General features: G+C 48.4%; 2 protein-coding genes across 2 annotated transcripts; both read left to right on the forward strand.

Annotated features, from left to right (window-relative positions):
• The first annotated feature begins 655 nt into the window (after positions 1–655).
• On the forward strand, positions 656–19,813 carry LOC134034691 (CREB-binding protein-like). The gene is made up of 16 exons (XM_062479209.1): positions 656–2,726; positions 3,072–3,190; positions 3,374–3,613; positions 3,837–3,925; positions 5,073–5,153; positions 5,337–5,393; positions 5,572–5,649; positions 7,328–7,395; positions 7,534–7,684; positions 8,118–8,264; positions 8,487–8,600; positions 10,342–10,507; positions 10,798–10,965; positions 17,964–18,125; positions 18,306–18,587; positions 18,788–19,813. The coding sequence occupies exons 1-16, from the start codon at positions 2,624–2,626 to the stop codon at positions 19,412–19,414; spliced, it is 2,652 nt and encodes an 883-aa protein (XP_062335193.1). The 5' UTR covers positions 656–2,623; the 3' UTR covers positions 19,415–19,813.
• Positions 19,488–22,592, forward strand: LOC134037323 (histone acetyltransferase p300-like). The gene is made up of 8 exons (XM_062482542.1): positions 19,488–19,517; positions 19,722–20,071; positions 20,426–20,529; positions 20,650–20,886; positions 21,317–21,416; positions 21,623–21,742; positions 22,145–22,262; positions 22,494–22,592. The coding sequence occupies exons 1-8, from the start codon at positions 19,488–19,490 to the stop codon at positions 22,590–22,592; spliced, it is 1,158 nt and encodes a 385-aa protein (XP_062338526.1).
• Positions 22,593–23,078: the final 486 nt, after the last annotated feature.

Below are 23,078 nucleotides of genomic sequence, written 5' to 3' on the forward strand. Positions count from 1 at the left end.
TGGGGAAACTGACTTCACCTTTAGAGGCTCGGAGGCGCAGCTCAGTCGCTCCAGTCTTTGCCGGGATGCAATGCCACCGCACCGCAGCAGACTCGTTGTGTGCGAGCCAGACTGTGTGAACACCGCTCTGCACGTTTGATGCAGGGACGTAGCTAAGTATTTTAGGGGCAGGGGGCTGAGAATGCATTTAAAATAAAAAATGTAATTGTTCACTTTCGGTAAATGTATTGTTCAGTTCAATGTTTTGAGAAGTTTGTGGACATAGTGGCGGTCTGTTTTTGGATCACCAAAGTTAGGGGGGCAGCTGGGGGGGGCAAGGCTCTAGAGTGGGGGCAGCTGCCCCCCCTTGCCCCCTTGTAGATCCGCCCATGGTCCCAGGCGTTATGCTGGTGAGACTAATCAAAATGACATTTTTTAATGTTAGAGAAGCTAATTATTTAGTGGTTGGTTTACAGGAACAAGTTAGCATAGTTCAGAAAACTAAAATAGAGTACAATAAAATAGAAGTTGACATAGACAAGATAACTAGGGAACAAAAATATATGGGGCTTAAAGGTCCCATAACATTAACTGTTTACTTTAGGAGGTTATTTAACATTAATATGAGTTCCCCTAGCCTGCCTTTGGTACCTCAGTGGCTAGAAAGGTGTAAACCAAGCCCTGGGTATTCTTCTCCGCCTTTGAGAAAATAAAAGCTGAAACGCTCGGTTTTGAAAATGCTGGTTTTATGACGCCATAAGAGTGAAGGTTACCTCCCTTTTCTCTGCTTTGCCCGCACAGATAATTTGGCCCACCAATGAAAAAATGAGCTACGACCGTGCGAGCGCGATATTGGTTTTCCTCGAGACATCATGGCTTGCAAACGACCGAAGCATGGCAGTTAGCCCCCCCCCCCCCTCTTTCTTCCTCATAGAATTTAAAGCTACAGAAACAGCACGTCCTGAGGAAAGCTCATTGTGGGACTGCTCGTAGTGGCTGTAATTCTGCACCAAGGCTGAATTTCGGGAAAGAAACTTCCGATACAGTATTAGGGGACCACTAAGGCCTATATAAAAGCATCCAAAGACAGCATGTCATGGGATCTTTAAGTCATAGAGGTTAGAACAATTTTTACACCGGATTGCCCAATATCTTCGTTTGATCCAACTTTTCAACTGAGGCTGCTATAGCTTATCACTATTCCCTCTTGCAGGGGACATGAGAAGACAACCGTTTCTTCTGCACTTCACTTTTTGTATTCTGAATTGTAAATGAGCAGCAACAAATGTATGCTTTTAAATCTATGCAATCTTCATAAATAATAAGTATGCATTTTTATTAGAGCTGTGAAAAATAACGCGTTAACACGTTATGATTAAATTACAGGATTAATTCGTTATTTTTGTTTAACGCATTAACGTAATATCCACAAATCCACCCAATCTGCACTTGTCGCTGCTCTAATGCAGTCAGACGGCAGCTGCTATCCAAACAAACAAACAACATGGATAATTCTGATGAACCTGAGGACCTTATGGGAAGTTTGTGTTCCAAAAAACAAAGATGGAACATTCAATAAAACCAAAGTGATATGCACACTCTGCGAGAAGACGTTATTGTTTCACCAAAGCAATACCAGCCTAAAGTAGCTACCACCTCAACGCGAAGCATGCGTTGGTCGGCGAGGGGAGTTCAAGTAATGCGCCACCCTCACTGAACAGCGTAGGGCCCTCACTAAGACTGCCTGTGACAAGTTGACTAGCACAGGTGCCAAATGGATTGCAAAAAGCTGTAGACCGATTAATATTGTTGAGGATGAGGGGTTCACCGAAGTTTTGCGAGTGGCAACGGGGGACTCGAGCATCAAAGCACCGCAAAGTCAAAGACTCACACTAATGACAACAATTTTGAAAATCGGTAATATGTGATTAATCATGATTAATCCACAGAAACCTATGATTAATTTGATTAACATTTTTTATCATTTCACAGCCCTAATTTTATATAAAATATACAGAAATATCAGTTGTAAAAGTTACAGTTAATACACGGACCCATCTGAACACCCTACAATTTCCCCAGAAATTGTACCCTCTCTAGTTATCAAAGCAAACCTCACCCTACCACCTTAACTAACACATTTTCTGCGGGAAACCCTGATGAACCTTTTATTCAAAAATTATGGAAACCATCATCATAAAGAAGTCAAGTTTTTTAAAGATATAATTCGCCTTTTATGGCTTTATTTGGACAGAGACAGGAAAAATATAGGGGAGAGTGAGACATGCAGAAATATCCTGAGCTGGAACCGAACCTGGGCAGCTGGCTGTGGGCCTCAGCCCATATGGTACGTGTCCTACCCAGTGAGCTACCGGGGCGCCCCACACAGAAGAAATTTAGGGAGTTTGGTGTGGAAGTTGGCAGGGTGGCATACAAGTTACTTTATAGAATTTAAACTGTCACTTCCAGTTCAGCAACCCTCATTGATTGACTTAACTAAACTTACTGTGAATGCAGACTGATTTCGTATCGTCAAACAGCTACGCCGTAACAGTACAGTTAAGTGACTAAACGATTTCTTGTTCCGTTGTCCTGTCACATTAAGAAGGAGAAGCCCTTGGGCGACTGGTATAAGGGCGAGCCAATGGACACATCGTCCTCGTCGGGGACGGCCAGCGAGGAAGAGGAGTGGTTGGGGTCTTCAGGCACGCACAGCTCCCCCACCAGTGCTCAGAGTAAGAAGAAGAGTAAGTCGGCCCTCCTCATCCCTCTCTCTCCAGACCGATCTCATTGGATCTCTGGAAATGCAGCTGTTTTATCCTTTTAGTTATATATACATATGAATGTATAACAATACATTTTGAATGTGTTAACCCCTCCATCCCCATTCCTTCATATAATGTCTCCTCTCTCTCTCTCTCTCTCTCTCTCTCTCTCTCTCTCTCTCTCTCTCTCTCTCTCTCTCTCTCTCTCTCTCTCTCTCTCTCTCTCTCTCTCTCTTTCTCTCCACCATCTATCCTTTCTTGCAACCACTTCCTCTCAACCCTCTTTTCTTCCTCCCCACCTCTGTATCTTTCTCACCCCCCCTCAAGTCTTCAAGCCTGCGGAGCTGCGGCAGGCCCTCATGCCCACCCTGGAGGCTCTGTACCGCCAGGACCCTGAGTCCCTGCCCTTCAGACAGCCTGTGGACCCCATGCTGCTGGGCATCCCGGTGAGGACACACACGCACACACACACACACACACACACACACAGGCTTAGATACACACACAGATACCCATGTGCACCGACACACACTTCCATACACGCAGACATGCATGACATAGATCCTGGACCCCTAGGCGTGGGTCATTTCCCCTTCACTGTATTCATCCCACCCCCCCTCCCCCACCAGGACTACTTTGACATTGTGAAGACCCCCATGGACCTGTCCAGCATCAAGAGGAAGCTGGACACGGGCCAGTACCAGGAGCCCTGGCAGTACGTGGACGACATCTGGCTCATGTTCAACAACGCCTGGCTGTACAACCGCAAGACGTCGCACTTCTACAAATACTGCTCAAAGCTGGCCGAGGTGTTCGAGCAGGAGATCGACCCCGTCATGCAGGGCATGGGCTACTGCTGCGGGCGGAACGTGAGGAGGGAGGGGGGAGCATGGGGGGGAGGGAGGGACTGTAAACGTTTGAGAGACTTGCTGATGGTGTGGAAGGCATGTGTGTACATTTCAGCCGTAGGAAGAACCAATAGCTTAGATGCATCAGTAGCCAAACATGCCTTCACCCCTAATCCTAGCTATGTTCTAACTGTGTCCGTGTGTGTGGGTGTGTGTGTGTGTCCGTGTGCCCCTTACCCCCCAGTATGAGTTTTCGCCCCAGACCCTGTGCTGCTATAGCAAACAGCTCTGCTCCATCTCCAGGGACGGTACCTACTACAGCTACCAGAACAGGTGAGACCTGGGGAGAGGAGGGGAGAGGGGAGGGGAGGGGAGGGGAGGGGAGGGGAGGGGAGGGGAGGGGAGGGGAGGGGAGGGGAGGGGAGGGAGGGAGGGAGGGGGGGTTGAGTTGAGGCCACAGAGGACCTGTCCCTCAACAGCTGAGATAGATGAACCAACACCATGTGCTTATAAAGGACCCCTCCCCCCATCCCTCCCTCCTGTGACACAGCCAGGACAGCCCTGTCACCTCTACCTGTCACCTCTATCCTGCTCCTGTCACCTCTACATGTCACCTCTACCTGTCACCTCTCCTCGCTCCTGTCACCTCTACCCTGCTCCTGTCACCTCTACCTGTCACCTCTACCTGTCACCTCTACCCTGCTCCTGTCACCTCTACCTGTCACCTCTACCCTGCTCCTGTCACCTGTACCTGTCACCTCTATCTGTCACCTCAACCCTGCTCCCGTCACCTCTACCTGTCACCTCTACCTGTCACCTCTACCCTGCTCCTGTCATCTGTACCTGTCACCTCTATCTGTCACCTCTACCCTGCTCCTGTCACCTCTACCTGTCACCTCTACCTGTCACCTCTACCCTGCTCCAGTCACCTCTACCTGTCACCTCTACCCTGCTCCTGTCACCTCTACCTGTCACCTCTACCCTGCTCCTGTCATCTCTACCTGTCACCTCTACCTGTCACCTCTACCCTGCTCCTGTCACCTCTACCTGTCACCTCTACCTGTCACCTCTACCCTGCTCCTGTCACCTCTACCTGTCACCTCTACCCTGCTCCTGTCATCTCTACCTGTCACCTCTACCTGTCACCTCTACCCTGCTCCTGTCACCTCTACCTGTCACCTCTACCCTGCTCCTGTCATCTCTACCTGTCACCTCTACCTGTCACCTCTACCCTGCTCCTGTCATCTCTACCTGTCACCTCTACCTGTCACCTCTACCCTGCTCCTGTCATCTCTACCTGTCACCTCTACCTGTCACCTCTACCCTGCTCCTGTCACCTCTACCTGTCACCTCTACCCTGCTCCTGTCATCTCTACCTGTCACCTCTACCTGTCACCTCTATCCTGCTCCTGTCACCTGCTGCTACAGTGTGTGTGCCGGCTGCAGCTCACCCTAACATGCCTAATCATGTCGCCGACAGGTACCACTTCTGTGAGAAGTGCTTCAACGAGATCCAGGGAAACAGTGTCACCCTGGGGGACGACCCTGCACAGCCTCAGACGTGAGTACACACACACACACAGCCACAACCTGGACTTCTCTACTTCAGCCTGGTTGTTGGGACTTCAAGTAGCATATTTACAGTACTTATCAGACCCAGTTCTGGGGCTGTTGTTCCCATGGTGGGCTTCATGCTCTGGTCATCTGCTGTACTAAGTCCCTCTCTGGTCCTCTCTGCCTCCAGGATGATTTGTAAAGACCAGTTTGAGAAGAAGAAGAACGACATGTTGGACCCTGAGCCGTGAGTGTGGTCAGGCAGACTCCTGGGCATGTGGATGGGCGGAGCCCTAGTGGATGTTCTCTCTCTCTCCTCCTCCCTCTCTCTCGCTCCCTCTCTTACCCTCCCCCTCCTCTACTCTCACCTCCTTCTCCTATCTCATTTCTCCCTCCTCTCCTCCCTCCTCTCCTCCCTCCTCCAGGTTTGTTGAATGTAAGGACTGTGGAAGGAAGATGCACCAGATCTGCGTGCTGCACAATGATGTAATCTGGCCGTCTGGGTTAGTGCCACCCTCTCTCTCTTTTCTTCTCCCTCCCTCTCTCTTCTCTCTTTTCTTCTCCCTCTCTCTCTTCTCTCTCTTTTCTTCTCCCTCTCTCTCTTTTCTACGGTGGCCCTGAAGTGCAAATCACACCCACTAATATGAGTGCATTCCCCAAATGAAAACACTCCCCCCAAATACCAATCAACTTCCCCCAAATAGGATGACGTGCTCACCTCCCCCCAATACAAAGACACGTTCCCCCAAATGGGAAACAACATTACATTAACTCAAAAACACATTACATTAACTCAAAACGGAAAGGGTTGGTACTACACTTCGTCGCTGATTGGATGCAGTAGGCTAACTAACAAGAAATAAGAAATTGATCGACAGAAGTACAAAATGCAATAGCCTGACAGAGTTACGTGCACCAGGACATTTGTTTGGCTATCGAAGAATGTAGCAAATAGTAGGCTACTTATGCAAAAGTATAAATTGCGTGTTAAACGTAAAAATTGATAGCCAAACAACTATCCTGGTCCACGTAACTCTGTCATTGTGGCATTTCGTTCTTCTGTCGTGGACTATTAGTTTTTTCTTCTGAAAGGTTCTGCTTCCTTCAACTGCGTTTTTAGCGTGCGCATAGGCTACTTATTTTAATATTGTGAAACGTTAACAGCATATCTAAGATTATTTCATAGGAATGACCCTGATTAAAATAAAAAGTAGTGCAAGTCATGACTCTGAATTGTTAACACAAATGTTTCTTCTTTCCTTCCAACCAAAACGATCAAGTTCATTATAATGACAGAGTTACGTGGACCAGGATAGTTTGGCTATCGATGTTTACGTTTAACACGCAATTTATGCTTTTGCATAAGTAGCCTACTATTTGCTACATGCTTCGATACCCAAATAAATGTCCTGGTGCACGTAACTCTGTCAGGCTATTGCATTTTGTACTTCTGTCGATCAATTTCTTATTTCTTGTTAGTTACTGCATCCATTCAGCGACTAAGTGTAGTACCAGTACCAACCATTTCCGTTTTGAGTTAATGTAATGTGTTTTTGAGTTAATGTAATGTTGTTTCCCATTTGGGGGAGCGTACCTTTGTATTGGGGGGAGGTAAGCACGTCATCCTATTTGGGGGGAGTTGACTCGTATTCGGGGGGGAGTGTTTTCATTTGGGGGATGCACTCATGTTAGTGGGTGTGATTTGCACTTCAGGGCCACCGTACTTTTCTCTATCTTTTCTTCCTTCTCTCTCTCTTCTCTCTCTTTTCTTCTCCCTCTCTCTCTTTTCTCTATCTTTTCTTCTCACTCTCTTTGCTCTCTTTTCTTCTCCCTCTCTCTTCTCTCTCTTTTCTTCTCCCTCTCTCTTCTCTCTCTTTTCTTCTCCCTCTCTCTCTTTTTGTCTCTTTCCCCCTCTCTCTTTTCTTCTACCTCTCTCTCTCTTCTCACTTTTCTTCTCCCTCCCTCTCTCTCATTTCTTCTCCCTCCCTCTCTCTCCTTCTCCCACTCTCACTTTCTCTCACTCTCTCTCTCTCTCTTTCTCATCCTCCATCTTAGTCTTGCGATCCTCAATTTAGCCGACTCGGATCTGCGTTTGAAAGATGAGTAAGCTGAAGGGTTTTGACGGTTCTTCTGTGGTCTCTCCTGTGGTCTCTCCTGTGGTCTGTCCTGTGGTCTCCCCAGCTTCATCTGTGACAACTGTCTGAAGAAGTCGGACAAGATGAGAAAGGAGAACAAGTTTGCAGCCAAGAGTAAGTCAGAGCCTCCGTCAAATAACAACAACCTTCCTTCTGTGAGATGAGACTCACAAACGAAGCATGATGATCATTCTAATCCTTGTTCGATGTGTGTGTGTGCGTGCCCGTGTGTGTGCCCCTCCCTCACCCCAGGGTTGCAGACCACACGGCTGGGTATGTACATCGAGGACCGGGTGAACAAGTACCTGAAGAGGCAGAACCACCCGGAGGCGGGGGAGGTGTTCGTGCGGGTGGTGGCCAGCTCCGACAAGACGGTGGAGGTGAAGCCGGGCATGAGGACCAGGTAACACACCACGGAGGAGACACGCGTGTGTTTGACGTGTTCTGTTTGTCAACATGCAAGCAGTTAGCATGAAAAATAGCATTTGTTAAGTTTTTATATATAGCATTTTTATTCATTAATTTATTACACAGTGCTGTGCAAGAGTCTTTTTGTTACACAAATTTGATCGTAAATATAGCTTTTTTTCAGTATTTCTACTGCAGTATAAAAGGGCTGAGATTATTTTTTCTCTTTTCATTGTCTTCAATTCTTCAATTTATTTGTACTGAAGTCTTTTGCACAGTACTTCTATTTAGTTTTTCAAATGGTATATAAATAACAGACACAATGGCGATACAAAAACTGTCGCTGCACATTTAGATGTGCTACATTTATATGTACTTTTTATTTGTGTGGAAGAACCATGTGTTGACAGCGTGTTCCTCACCACCAGGTTTGTGGACTCTGGGGAGATGATGGAGAGCTTCCCCTACAGAACCAAAGCACTTTTTGCCTTTGAGGAGATCGACGGCGTGGACGTGTGTTTCTTCGGCATGCACGTCCAGGAGTATGGCTCTGAGTGCTCCTTCCCCAACACCAGGTACGCCCCTCAGGCCCGCCCCCTCAGGCCCGCCCCCTCAGGCCCGTTCCACTATGAATCTAGACACGATACGTGACATGAGACGTCCTTGTCAAAAGTCAGGACCCATAGACTCCACCCGCATAAAAAAAACACACACCAGGATACTGTATTTCTACTGGCTGTTTTTGAGATACGGTACCCCTGACCACCTCTCTCTCCCCCTCTGCTCCCTCCCTCCAGGCGGGTGTACATATCGTACCTGGACAGTATCCACTTCTTTAAGCCCCGCGGGTTGAGGACGGCCGTCTACCACGAGATCCTGATTGGCTACCTGGAGTATGTCAAGAAACTGGGGTAGGTGTTCAGAGCCACACACACACACAGACCCTCTCAAATATGGACACTGAGGGTCCTATCTTGCACCCAGCGCAATTGACTTTGTACACCGACGCATGTATCATTCCTATTTCGCACTCAACGCACAGCGGACTTTTCCCTTCACAGACGCACGTCGGTAAATTAGGGAATACATTTGCGCTCCCGGGGGCGGTTCAGTGAAAGGAGGCGTGTTCCGGTGCTATTTTGCAGTTTCAGAAAACAATTCCGCCACAGACCAGGAAAAACAGTCTAAAGTCAGTGGCTCGTTATTCAGATGCTATTTTAAAGGCGCATGCTTAGCCCGTGCGCACTGCTGGCGCAGGGTCTTCTTCTTGAAAAGCTTTTGATTTATTGTATGACTGTGTTAAATTTCTTTCATGTCAATGATTGAAAAGATTTTCTTGAGAAATCTCTATGTATGTGAACTTGATTTGTAACAATTGTGGCAATTTCCTCCCACGCCTGTTTAACCGAAGCTAATATGGGTGGGTTTCTTCTCCCATCCCCATAAAATGTCACTTCTCTATCTTTTATGGCACTGACGAGAACGTCGGTCTCCTCGGCTGTGAACCGCTCCTGGCGTGCGCCTAGGGTTGCAAAATTCCGGGAATATTCAAAGTTGGAAACTTTCCACAGGAATTAACGGGAATTAACAGGAATAAACTGGAAATTTGGGGGTAATTTAACTGTATTTACCATGTCATAAGCAGACATGCATGCAAACATTTATAATACAACTTTTGTGTGGACATAGATACATCCTACTCTCACTGCTGTAAAAAGTGTTAGTCTACTGTATGGTAGACTAACACTGGTATTTAAATGAACATGGCTTCAGTTTACCAAGTAATCAATATGCTAGGTAATGACAAACAGTGTTGGGAAAGTTCACTTTCTACATGAACTAGTTCAGTTCATAGTTCAAAATGTTTAAGTTCACAGCTCCAAAAATATTTCAATATGTTGCCAGCTATAATTGAAATCTCTGTCTGCAATACCGCTCGTGGCCTCTACGCAATTCAGAGCTCTCACACTTGCCAGGCATAGGGCTGAAACGTTCAGACGCAACACTGATGACAAAGACGTTCAAAAACAACAGAACGTTTTACATTTAGGTTTTTGTTGTAGGCAGACAATGTTCCCAACCAGCTGCATTCAGGGTCCAGCTGAGCTAGGCGTGCATAGTCTTGTTCTCAACTACATTGAAGTTCCCTGTTATATGCTTTTGCAAAAAAAAACTTTGGCACGTTTTTTTTCTTTTCTTCAAAATTCCCGAGCCAAAATTCCCGTGGAAACTTTCCGGAAACTTTCCGGAAATTTACTGGAAACTTTCCGCCCCTTTGCAACCCTACGTGCGCCTGGAAAAACCGCCGTTATAATAGCAATCCGCCATGGAACAAGCGCGCCTGCTCTTAAAGGGAATGAGAGATGACGCTCTGACGCTCTGGTTTATTGCACGTAATGCCCAAACCACACCTATGAGTAATGTAGCTACTTCAGACCAACCCATTTTAGATTTGCGTTGGGCGGAGGGTTCATTTATTCCGCCGGTATAATAGCAACAGCGCCGGAGTCCCGCCCACAAAGTTACTTGCGTTTTGCGTTGATACTTGCGTTTCAGATTGTTAAAATAGGGTCCTGAATGTTTTTATTTTATTACATGTAATCAAATGAAAAGAATCAAAACGAACGCCAGCTAACAATGTACCCCCTCCAGGTACGTGACGGGTCACATCTGGGCGTGTCCCCCCAGCGAGGGTGACGACTACATCTTCCACTGTCACCCCATGGACCAGAAGATCCCAAAGTCCAAACGACTGCAGAAGTGGTGCAAGAAGATGCTGGACAAGGCCTTAGCTGAGAGGATCCTGCACGACTACAAGGTGTGTGGCCGAGGGGGAGGGGTCACCGAGGGGAGCCCTTACCACCGCAGCGACCTGGGTTCAAATCCGCCCTAGGTTCTTTGCTGCATGTCTCTGTGTCTCTCTCTTCCTCCCCCGGCTTTCCTTTCATACTTAATTGTTGCTGTTAAACAAAAGCATAAAAACGAAAATCTGTACTCAGTCACAGATCCAAAGTCTTGGGCACAAATAAAAACAAATTAGAATTAAAAGCAAATATGCTCTCTTTTTTTATAAATAAATAAACCATTGATGTGTGTGTGTGTGTGCAGGACATCTTCAAACAGGCGACGGACGACTGCATCACCAGTGCCAACGAGCTGCCGTACTTCGAGGGCGACTTCTGGCCCAACGTGCTGGAGGAGAGCATCAAGGAGCTGGAGCAGGAGGAGGAGGAGCGCAAGAAGGAGGAGCACACAGCCTCCTGTGACACCCCTGAGGTGAGGAGGAGGGAGGGACCCTGGGAGGGAGGGATCCTGGGAGGGATGGAGGGACCCTGGGAGGGACCCTGGGAGGGAGGGATCCTGGCAGGGAGGGACCCTGGGAGGGAGGGAGGGACCCTGGGAGGGAGGGAGGGACCCTGGGAGGGAGGGATCCTGGGAGGGATGGAGGGACCCTGGGAGGGAGGGATCCTGGGAGGGAGGGAGGGACCCTGGGAGGGAGGGACCCTGGGAGGGAGGGATCCTGGGAGGGAAGGATCCTGGGAGGGAGGGACCCTGGGAGGGATGGAGGGACCCTGGGAGGGACCCTGGTGGGTGGAGGGAGAAACAGGGGGATTTATATAAATTGATACATAGTTTAATAATTTTTTAACCTGATTTTCGGAAACGCTGCCCCCTCCTCCCCCAGTTACTACGCACTAAATGTTAATAAATATATTTTTTAGACTGCTACACATGTTGTACATCATTGGAAAGCTACGATTCTTGTGCTTCCATTGAAATAAACCATTTCAAGATCAAGTCGCAACAGCAAGTACAGTCAACGTCTTTGTCCGGTGACCAATATATCAACAAAGCCAGAGGAAAAAGTTGTACTTACCTACCATTACTTCGGAATGGTCCAGATATGCAAACCCTTACAAAAAAGAAGTGTACTTCAAGTTTATTTTGTAAGTATACAAAGTTGTACTTACCTACCATTACTTCGGAATGGTCCAGATATGCAAACCCTTACAAAAAAGAAGTGTACTTCAAGTTTATTTTGTAAGTATACTTAGTATAAAAAGTATACTATTATCATGTTAGTTAAAGTATACTAGCAGTGTACTTATTTATATACTATTTTTTTACTTATTTATATACTATTTTTGTACTAAGTAAACTGAATTGGCCCACTTTTTAGGTCACTTAGTACACTTTAAAGTACACTTATAGTGTATTTCAAGGTTTACTTTTGAATACTCTAAAGTAGCCTGTGTAGTGCACTTTCAGTACATCAAGTATACTTCCTAAAGTACTTCAAAGTATACTTTGGAATACTCTAAAGTAGCCTTTGTAGTGCACTTTCAGTTCATAAAGTATACTTCCTAAAGTATTTAAAAGTATACCTTGGAATACTCTAAAGTAACCTGTGTAGTGCACTTTCAGTTCATAAAGTATACTTCCCATAGTACTTAAAAGTATACCTTGGCAGTGTTTCCGCTAGGATTTTTTTTAGCAGTGGGGGCAGGCCTGTCCCCCCCCCCCAAAAAAACGGAACTGTCTGCTTAATTTGATCTTGACATATTGGCTAAACATTCTCTAGCAAGTATTAACAATAAACTCACTATTAATTACATTATCTTAATGCCATGTAACTGCTTCAGCATAATAAGGCACCTAAAATACAAACGTGAGCAAGGGCGTTCAGCAATCGCTATCAAATCAACAGCCAAGTGCAATTTAGCTAGCAGGTGAAGAATGCAAACAACGAAAATCACCAGTTAACTTAATTTATATTTGCACGAACTATAGACTAATACAACAACAGGCTAAAATGAACTGACAACATAAGTTATACGACTTAAAGTTCTCAAGGACGCCCACACGCAATCTCAACTGGCTAGTTATCCTCCGGACAGCGGCAGTCTCTTTTTTCTTTCTCTCCCTTTAACGCCGAGTGGCGCACGTGCCCGCGGTGTGAAGCGCGTGTCCGTGCTATTCTCCGACATGCACTCTGCTGATAGACGGCCTTTTGTATGGCCGTATTTCTGATACCGTGGCGACAGAAATTTAGCCGTGGCTGGCTGCCACGGCTAAGTTTTTTAAATAATATAATAATTAATAATTTTACTATTACTTACTAATATATTATAATGTTTAGGAGCCCCTCAGATTATAAGTCACTTAGCGAGAACGGGGGCCCTTGCAAAGTTACGGTGCGTTTACACTGCAGCGACGCGATGCGAGCAACAACATGTTTTCCATTCGTTTTCAATGGAGCCAGGCGAATCGCTTGCGTGGGGCATTGTGGGTAGCGACACGACACGATACGGTGCGTTTACACTGCAGCGACGTGATGTGAGCGACAAAATGTTTTCCATTCATTTTCAATGGAGCCAGGCGAATCGCTTGCGTGGGGCATTGTGGGTAGCGACACGACGCGATACGGTGCGTTTACACTGCAGCGACGTGATGCGAGCGACAAAATGTTTTCCATTCATTTTCAATGGAGCCAGGCGAATCGCTTGCGTGGTGCATTGTGGGTAGCGACACGATCGAGTTGAGATTTTCTCAACTTTATGCAAATGAGGAGCGATTTTCGCACGGATGGCCAATCGCAGTGTTTTCTTGTTTCTCGTAACGTAGCAACCATGGTAAACATTTCTAGCTTTCAGTTTTTAAGATGGAGGAGAAACTAATCGCCTGTGTGGCTGCATATCCAGTCCTGTACGATACGTCTCTGTATTTGTACAAAGACATTAATAAAAAGAATGAGGCCAGGCGAAGGTTTGCCGACGTTGTCGGTGCTCCTGGTGGGTTTTTTGAAAAACGAAATTCATGAACTTACATTTGTATTTCGAACAAACGGCAAACTTAGCAGCAAATTTTAACACTATTTACCGCTTTGCATCATGGGAATTGACCAGCCAATGAGCCACGCTATCTTCAGTTTTTCACGTCGTTATTTCGTTCTTCAGTCAGTTTGACAGTATAACCTTCAAATGCATAATGCAACCCTTTTGCCATATTTTAGTATACTTATAGTATACTTTAATATACATATTTTTTGTAAGGGAATAACCCATCAAAACCTCATCTGCTTACATTCCCAAAGGTCCAAAGTATCTAACCATGTCGAGTAGTTGTCCAAACAATTAATTATATCCATACATAGCCACGATCTTGTTGCTTCATTCTTCCTTCGCCAATTATTTTTATTTCAGTCTCTCACGCATCAAAGGAGGAGATGTGGTTTGAGTACTTACGAGTGGATGGTCTTAAAATGGCCGCTACACTCTGCCCTTTCGATTGACACCTTGTTTGACCCAATAAGAGCTTCCATGCCCCGTTGACAGCCCTCTAAACCAACTAGGTCTCTGCGTCCTGCCCCCTCCCTGCCCCCCCCCCCCCCACACACACACACACACACACAAACACACACACTCGTTCTAAAAACATTTCTCAAACTGGCTTTGACAGGCTCTGAAATTAGCTTCTTAGCCTTGTAGCTGAGGGCTAGCTGTAAATGCTAATACCCCATTTGCTATGTATCTGTGAAGCCTTCAAAATAAAAGTATATTGCGCATGGTTGACAGAATCAGTGTTCTTTGTGCGCCAATCCTGGGAATCAGATAAAGCACTCCAATGTGTTCATGCTTCAGTTTTTGTGTTTCAGTAATACTAATGAGGGATTTAGCTATTATATATGATAGTTCTAAGTACCACCTTTCATTAGAGATAACAATTATGAAAAATAATACCTTTTTATCCTAAGTATTTGACCTTGGTTACAAAGGGTCATTCTAGAGTCTCCAAAAGGCCCTTTTAGAAAACGCCTGGATGTACTCTTATAAAAACGTGTCAAATATGAATATATTGTGGTATTATGTTTGACTTTTGATTTGAATTGGGTTACATTTACATTTATTCATTTAGCAGACGCTTTTATCCAAAGCGACTTCCAAGAGAGAGCTTTACAAAGTGCATAGGTCACTGATCATAACAACGAGATAGCCACAAAACATTGCGAGTAGCCAAAACATGAAGCACACATTGTGAACAACCAAAATAAGTGCCAAAGGGAAGAACCATAAGAGCATGTAGTTAAACAAGTTACAATTAAACAACATGAGCTGCTATAAGTGCAAGTGTACCTGTGGAAAAAAAGCAAGCAACAATAATAAAACTATATCACAGCGAGTACAACAATTTAAGTCAGTTACCACTAACCACAAGAGCAACAAGTCTCTAAGCAAGAGTCATTGTGATCCTTGAGGAAACTAACATCGGGTCAAGCGAACCATTCCTAAGTACCGTTGTACTCCCGGAACAAGTGCGTCTTGAGCCTTTTCTTGAAGGTGGAGAGACAGTCAGTGTCTCTGATGGAAGTGGGGAGTTGATTCCACCACTGGGGGGCCAGACAGGAGAAGAGCTTGTGTTGGGACCGGGCGGTCTTGAGCGGTGGGACCACCAGGCGGTTGTCTGAAGAAGACCGTAGGTGACGGGTGGGGGTGTAGGGCTGCAGGAGAGACTTGATGTAGACGGGTGCAGTCCCGTTCACTGCTCGGAAGGTCAATACCAGGGTCTTGAATCTGATACGGGCCATGATAGGTAGCCAGTGGAGAGAGATGAGGAGCGGGGTAACATGGGAGCGTCTGGGTAGATTGTAGACCAGGCGGGCCGCTGCGTTCTGAATCTTCTGAAGAGGGCGGGTTGCACATGCTGGGAGACCAGCGAGCAGCGAGTTGCAATAGTCCAACTTGGAGAGGACAAGTGCTTGGACTAGCAGCTGGGTGGAGTGCTCAGACAGGTATCTCCTGATCTTCCGGATGTTGTAGAGGGTGAATCTACACGACCGGGAGACCGCAGCAATGTGGGCCGTGAGGGAGAGCTCGTCGTCCATGGTAACCCCAAGGTTCCTGGCAGAGGATGAAGGGGTCACCGTCGCAGATCCCAGGGTGATTGAGAGATCGTGGGAGATGGAGGGTTTAGCCGGGATGATGAGAAGTTCTGTTTTGGCAAGGTTCAGCTGGAGGGGGTGCTTGGTCATCCAGGCGGAGATGTCTGTGAGGCAGGCCTCAATCCTAGCGGAGATCCCCGGATCAGTCGGGGGGAACGACAGGTACAGCTGCGTGTCATCAGCATAGCAGTGGTAGGAGAAGCCATGGGAGGTGATGAACGGTCCAAGTGAGGTGGTGTACAGGGAGAAGAGGAGGGGGCCAAGGACGGAGCCCTCTGGGACACCAGTGGAGAGCTGGCGGGGGCCAGACACTTTGCCTCCCCAGGAGACCTGGTAGGACCTTCTGGACAGGTAGGATGAGATCCACTGAAGTGCAATGCCAGTGATGCCCATCCCAGAGAGTCGGGCGAGCAGGATCTGATGGTTAACCGTATCAAATGCTGCAGAAAGGTCCAGCAGAATGATGACGGATGACCTTGAAGCCGCTCTGGCAGACTGGAGGGCAGAGGTGACTGACAGGAGGGCAGTTTCTGTGGAGTGGCCAGTCTTGATGTTGTTCTGAGAGAAAAAGTTTGACAGTTGGTTAGATACAGTGCGTTCAATTGTTTTTGAAAAGAATGTAGCAGTGATACTGGTCTGTAGTTCTGGAGTGATAGCTGGGTTAAGGGAGGGTTTTTTGGGTAGAGGGGTAACTCTGGCCGAGGGGAAGGTGCCAGAGGTAAGAGAGGAGTTTAGGACATGGAGAAGAAAAGTTATGATGGAGGGGGAGATGGCTTGAAAGAGAGGGGAGGGTATAGGATCAAGGGGACAGGAGGTGGGGCGATGAGAGAGAATGAGGTCAGAGATCTCTGCCTCAGACAGGGGAGAAAAAGAGTTTAGACATTTAGTCGGGTCAGTCATGGAGGGTGAGAGGGTAGGACAGGTGGGCTTAGGGAACCGACTGCTAATGTCAGCGACTTTTTTCTCAAAGAAGGAGGAGAAGTCGTCTGCTGTCAGGGTGGAGGGAGGGGGTGGGGGAGGTGGGTTAAGAAGCGTGGAGAAGGTAGAAAAAAGTTTGTGGGGGTTTGAAGCAGAGTTAATTTTGTTCAGAAAGTAGAGGGTTTTAGCACCAGTTATGTGAGAAGAGAAGGATTTGAGGAGGGAGTGATACTTATCAAGGTCCGGACCGCCTTTGGACTTGCGCCATCTCCTCTCAGCTGCCCGAAGGGTGGACCGTTCTTCACGGATAACATCCGTAAGCCACGGGCAGGAGGGAGAAGATCGTGCAGGCCTGGTTGACAGGGGACAGAGAGAGTCAAGTGATGCAGTTAAAGTGGTTAACAAGGTGTCAGTGGCAGTGTTAGTGGGGTGGGACGAGAACTCGTCAATGGGGGGGAGGGAGGATGTTACAATAGAGGAGAAATGGGAGGGGGATAGGGAGCGGAGGTTGCGCCGGAAAGTTACAAGGGGAGGGGAGGTAGAAGGAGTTGGAGGGAGAGAGATAGAGAATTGGATAAAGTAGTGATCAGAAATATGCAGTGGGGTTACAGAGGTTAAGTCAGTGATACAGTTACGTGTCAGGATGAGGTCTAGCTGTTTGCCTGCTTTGTGGGTCGCCGGTGTGCTCAGCAACGTCAGGTCGAAGGAGGTCAGGAGAGACAAGAAGTCGACGGCCTGAGTTCCTTGGAGGTGGATGTTGAAGTCCCCAAGGACTATCAGGGGGGTTCCATCATCCGGGAGGACGCTGAGGAGCATGTCCAGCTCCTCCACAAAGTCGGCTAGCGGGCCTGGTGGGCGATAAAGAACAATTAAGCATGCTTTGATAGGATCAGTTAGCATCGCACAATGGTGTTCAAATGATTTGGCAGTAACAGGGAGTGGTGTGGATGTGTATTTAATAATTAGTTAGGCTGGGTTAGGCTTCAAGCTGTGGTCCAATTCTGTCTTCCAGCTAATACATACCACCTCTAGGCCTCTTCAGGCCTCTGTTTTCAAAACAAAATATAGGCGGAAATAGAAACTTTCACTTTCCTTGTGTTCAAGCTTCTATTACTCAACACTAGTAGGACTGACAGGGGTCCTGACATCAGGAGAAATAACTTCAGAGTGTACTCCAAATGGTTCAAGAACAGCTTTCAATTTACTTTGGGTATGCTGTTTAGGCGTTTTCAGGCAAATTTAACAGGATTCCTAAAAGGTTAAATAATAATACTTGTAATTAAGTATTTGTTTTGATGTCTCACAAATGTATATGGCGGCGTCGTCTTGTCTTAACTATGGGTTGCTGAGTCTCCTGTCTGCACAACAAGTGCAAGTAGCCCTCGGGCGCTAAACAGAGCGATTGACCCTTCCCCAGGGAACCCAGGGCGACACCAAGAACGCCAAGAAGAAGAACAACAAGAAGACCAATAAGAACAAGAGCAGCGTGAGCCGGGCCAGTAAGAAGAAGCCGGGGATGCCCAACGTGGCCAATGACCTCTCCCAGAAGCTGTACGCCACCCTGGAGAAGCACAAGGAGGTAGGGGCCTCAGGCTCTCCTGCTACTAAGGGGGCGAGGGGGTTTGAGCCGTAACAGGGCACTTGTTTTGGACTTGACATGGACACAGCTCTTCAGCACCCGTTTGTAAGGTTTTTTAGTTCCAGCTTTTTCCTTTTCTTTCACCTCCCCTTCTCTCTCTCTCCTCCTCCTCCCCCCCAGGTGTTCTTCGTCATCCACCTGCACGCGGGCCCCAGCGTCAACACCCTGCCCCCCATCATGGACCCCGACCCCCTGCTGACCTGCGACCTGATGGACGGCCGCGACGCCTTCCTGACGCTGGCGCGGGACAAGCACTGGGAGTTCAGCTCGCTGCGGCGCTGCAAGTGGAGCTCCATGTGCATGCTGGTGGAGCTGCACAACCAGGGCCAGGACCGCTTCGTCTACACCTGCAACGAGTGCAAGCACCACGTGGAGACACGCTGGCACTGCACCGTCTGCGAGGTGAGGAGGATGAGGGAGGGGGGGATGGAGGGTGGGATGGATGGAAGAAGGAGGGAGGGATGGAGCGAGCAAACACTGTGTTCACATTCTCTCTCTTTCACACACACTCACTTATACAGATGCACACAGACAGCAGCCTGTTGGTTGCGCCTCGCCGTAAAACAACCCCCGGTTTACAAACCTGTCCTCCCCTCCTCCAGGACTTTGACCTCTGCATCATCTGCTACAACGCCAAGGGCCACGAGCACCAGATGGTGAAGTGGGGCCTGGGCCTGGACGACGACAGCAACAGCCAGGGCGGCGAGGCGTCCGAGTCCCCCGAGGAGAGCCGGCGCCTCAGCATCCAGCGCTACATCCAGTGCCTGGTCCACGCCTGCCAGTGCCGCAACGCCAACTGCTCGCTGCTGTCCTGCCAGAAGATGAAGCGCGTGGTGCTGCACACCAAGGGCTGCAAGCGCAAGACCAACGGTGGCTGCCCCGTGTGCAAGCAGCTGATCGCCCTGTGCTGCTACCACGCCAAGCACTGCCAGGAGAACAAGTGCCCTGTGCCCTTCTGCCTCAACATCAAGCACAAGCTGAGGCAGCAGCAGCTGCAGCACCGCCTCCAGCAGGCCCAGATGCTGAGGAGGAGGATGGCCAGCATGCAGGGGGTAGGCCAGCCCCCCCCAGGACCAGGGGGGGACGGGGGACTAAGCCTGGGCTCCCTCGGAATCGTACCTGGGGGCCAGCCCAGCACCCCCAACTTGAACCCCCCCAGCCAGATTGACCCCAGTTCCATCGAGCGGGCCTATGCAGCCCTGGGCCTCACCTACCAGTTACTTTTTTAGAACTTCTGTCACTTCCAATTTAGCAACCCTGATTTATTGACTTAACTACACTTACTGTTGAATGCAGGGAAATATGAAGTCAGTGCCAGAGCTCATCAGTCTGGTGCTAATCTTAAATACTAACCTCTAGAAACTGTAGAGACCTTTTTCTCACACTTAATGCACCATATATCTGTTCTTATCACAAATAAAGGTAATATCGTCCAACCCTGATTGTTGGTCCATCCCTAATTTAACAAGGCAGTGGTCACTGAGAATGTCTTATTTTCTGACTGATCTATCCAGTCAGTGAGAACTAGTCCCCTAGTCCAATCACATTAACCCCCTTCTCCTCTCCACTTCTCCCCCTCCATCTCCAGGCCTCCCAGCAGCCCTCAGGCATCGGAGGCGTGGCCGTAGGCGGAGCAGCGGGCGCGGCCGGGGCCCAGGCTGGCCTTGGCGCCGTCGGAACGGGCCCGGGGGCGGCGCCCCCCACGGCCGACCCGGAGAAGCGCAAGCTGATCCAGCAGCAGCTGGTGCTGCTCCTCCACGCCCACAAGTGCCAGCGGCGGGAGCAGGCCAACGGGGAGGTGCGCCAGTGCAACCTGCCCCACTGTCGCACCATGAAGAACGTCCTCAACCACATGACCCACTGCCAGGCCGGCAAGTCCTGCCAGGGTGAGTCGGGCCACTCTTGACAGTCCTGTTTGTCCTAACACTGGCTAAGTGAGGTCAGGGTCAGTCATTAAGACCTGTGGTCACTAAGGCAGCTGCTGATTACGTTTGAAACAGAGGGCTATGGCTCTCTCTCCATTTCTGGAGACGGTGTTGTGTCTGCCCTGAGTCCTACTGTTGGGTGGACCTTCCTAGTGCCACTATCAGCTCTCCCCAGGGACACCTTGTCTTTATACTCAAACTCCTCTCTCTCTCTCTCTCTCTCTCTCTCTCTCTCTCTCTCTCTCTCTGTCTCTCTGTCTCTCTGTCTCTCTGTCTCTCTGTCTCTCTCTCTCTGTCTGTTCTTTTCCTTGTCAGTGGCGCACTGTGCCTCATCCAGACAGATCATCTCCCATTGGAAGAACTGCACTGTCCTGTCTGCCTTCCGCTAAAGAACGCTGGAGACAAGCGGAACCAGCAGTGTGAGTGTACAGACGTGTGTGTGTGTGTGTGTGTGGGTAGGTGCACGCCTGTGTGGTCCCAGACCTTACTATTTGTTGATATGCCTTCACATGTCTCATAGTGGTCGTCTGTTTCCACAGCCCTCCTAAGTAGTGCAGGGGTAAGCCTGGGCTCCCTCGGAACCGTACCTGGGGGCCAGCCCAGCACCCCCAACTTGAACCCCCCCAGCCAGATCGACCCCAGTTCCATCAAGCGGGCCTACGCAGCCCTGGGCCTCACCTACCAGGGCAACCAGATGCCTCAGCAGCCCCCCCAGGGCAACATGGCCAACCAGGGCCTGCCTGGCCAGCCTGGCATGAGGTCCCTCAACACCATGGGTGAGTTGGCAGAAGGGAGAGCCTCGACACTTGCACGCTCAGCGCAAATGTGCTGGCTGTTGCAAAAGGCTCTGAGTCACTGATTACCACACAGGAGTAATTCAATCTTGTTTTGAATTAGGAGAGCTTGTCACAGCTTTGCTTTAGAGTGGTATGTTGTTGTCAGGTATCAAGAGTTTGACATAATCACTCTTGCCTATATGTTTTGGATCACCCACGTGATTGGTTGTTTTCGGGACCAAATGTGATGGAAGACCTATTTCATATGTAGTTTGTTTGAGTACATTTCAGTCATGTAGTGAATAGTTTTATTTTAGCATGATTTAAATGTGCATGCTATTTTGTATAACTAGTTCTCCACAGAAGTGGAAGCCAGCAGGAGCTGTGTTGTGACCGCTGTGGGTCTGCTCTGTGTGTGTTTGTCCACCAGGAGGGAACCCCATGGGAGTGAATGGTGGGGTGCAGCAGCCCAACCAACAGTCCAACCTGCTCCCAGACGCCATGCTGCACAACAGCATGAACGCACAGAGGTCACACACACACACACACACACATACCCTCCTCTCCCTTGAATCGGCTAGTCATCATCTCTGTTATCTATCTTGGCTTTGGGCTCGCACCATAACTCACGTTCTCTCTTTTCTGCTTTTCTCCCTCGCCACCCTCCTCTGTTTTCCTTCTCTACCCCTGTCTCTCTCCCCCTCCCTCCCTCTCTCTCCCTTCTCCCTCCCTTCAGTTTGATGAATGACAGTGGGGTGGGCAGTCTGGGCTCCATGCCCACGGCAACCCCTCCTTCAGCAGCGGGCATGAGGAAGTCCTGGCATGAGGACCTGCGCAACCACCTCGTCCATAAGCTGTGAGTCCGCCCTCACTGCACCAGACACGCACCGTTTCTGAATGAAAAAACACACGCGCACAGTCTGCACAAACGTGAACGGTGAACACGTCAACCAACAGCACCCAAAGAGATTTTGAATCAAAGTGCGCATTTCTATAGCAGTGTTGACCTACAGCGCTGCTGTCTGCGAGTTGCCTCACAGCCAGAATACATCAAAGATGTAGAAAAATACAGTAAAAGCGTTGTGAAGATAACTCTTATTGTCAGACTGGCAAGACACACCGCTCGTGCACCACTGAGGTAATTAACCTGGCCTCGCTCCCTGACCAGGCAGTGTTGGAGGTGTGGTCAGGTGAGGACACCCGTGTCCACTTGGCTTATATGTGTCTCTCTGTGTTTGTGCGTGTGTTGGGTGAGCAGTGTGCAGGCCATCTTCCCCACCCCGGACCCGGCTGCGCTGAAGGACCGGCGCATGGAGAACCTGGTGGCCTACGCCAGGAAGGTGGAGGGGGACATGTACGAGTCAGCCAACAGCAGGGTAGGAATACTATTACCACACATACACACATGCATTCAATCACATGTACAAGTTGGCCTACAGCAGGGTAAGAACACATGTACGCACACACTCGGGCGCACACACTCAGACACACACACACACAGACACACTCAATCACATGAATGAGTCTTGGTGTTGCACAGACAGGTAGAGTGATAATATTAGAGAGGGGAAATACTCCCTAATGCATACCTCCTCTCTCGGTCCCAGGATGAGTACTACCACCTGTTAGCCAAGGAGATCTATAAGATCCAGAATGAGCTGGAGGAGAAGAGGAAGACTCGGCTGCAGAAGCAGGACATGAGTTGATCAGACGCCACTTATATGTTTGATAATTTCCTGATAATTATCCATTAGTGTTTTTTCTGCACAAATCAATCATTCATTTGAACACTATTCTCATCCCTCATATTGTTCATATGACTCATCATGGACATGCTCTCAGTTTGGAACAAATTATTTGTGATGCACTTGTTTTTTGTCAACGGGAGTTCTCCACATAACATTACTGACGCTGAGCATATTTCCAAGGCCGGGCTTGGGCCGGGTCTGTCGTACTGTTAGAAATGTGACTCTTGTTCTGACTCTTGCACTGAAATGTTTTCTGAATAGTTTTGTACTGTTTCCCAATCACTGACCCACAAGACACATCAAAAAAGAATTCCATAGAATTGCAGTTGCCAGTTTAAGCATTCATTTATTTATGTAGTATTGATTTGAGACTTGATGCACTAATCAGTTAATTTGATATATTTTAGGATTTCCAGGTGTGATTGGCTACATAGATGGCACTTA

The sequence above is a fragment of the Osmerus eperlanus genome, chromosome 2, assembly GCF_963692335.1.
Source record: "Osmerus eperlanus chromosome 2, fOsmEpe2.1, whole genome shotgun sequence".
NCBI lineage: Eukaryota > Metazoa > Chordata > Actinopteri > Osmeriformes > Osmeridae > Osmerus > Osmerus eperlanus.

Coding starts and splice junctions, on each gene's coding strand:
- LOC134034691 (XM_062479209.1), top strand. CDS start 2,624: ATGGACACATCGTCCTCGTCGGGGACGGCCAGCGAGGAAGAGGAGTGG. Junction 5,394..5,571: donor GACATGTTGGACCCTGAGCC/GTGAGTGTGGTC, acceptor TCCCTCCTCCAG/GTTTGTTGAATGTAAGGACT. Junction 10,966..17,963: donor CCTCCTGTGACACCCCTGAG/GTGAGGAGGAGG, acceptor ACCCTTCCCCAG/GGAACCCAGGGCGACACCAA.
- LOC134037323 (XM_062482542.1), top strand. CDS start 19,488: ATGAAGTCAGTGCCAGAGCTCATCAGTCTG. Junction 19,518..19,721: donor TGCCAGAGCTCATCAGTCTG/GTGCTAATCTTA, acceptor CTAGTCCCCTAG/TCCAATCACATTAACCCCCT. Junction 22,263..22,493: donor ACGAGTCAGCCAACAGCAGG/GTAGGAATACTA, acceptor TCTCGGTCCCAG/GATGAGTACTACCACCTGTT.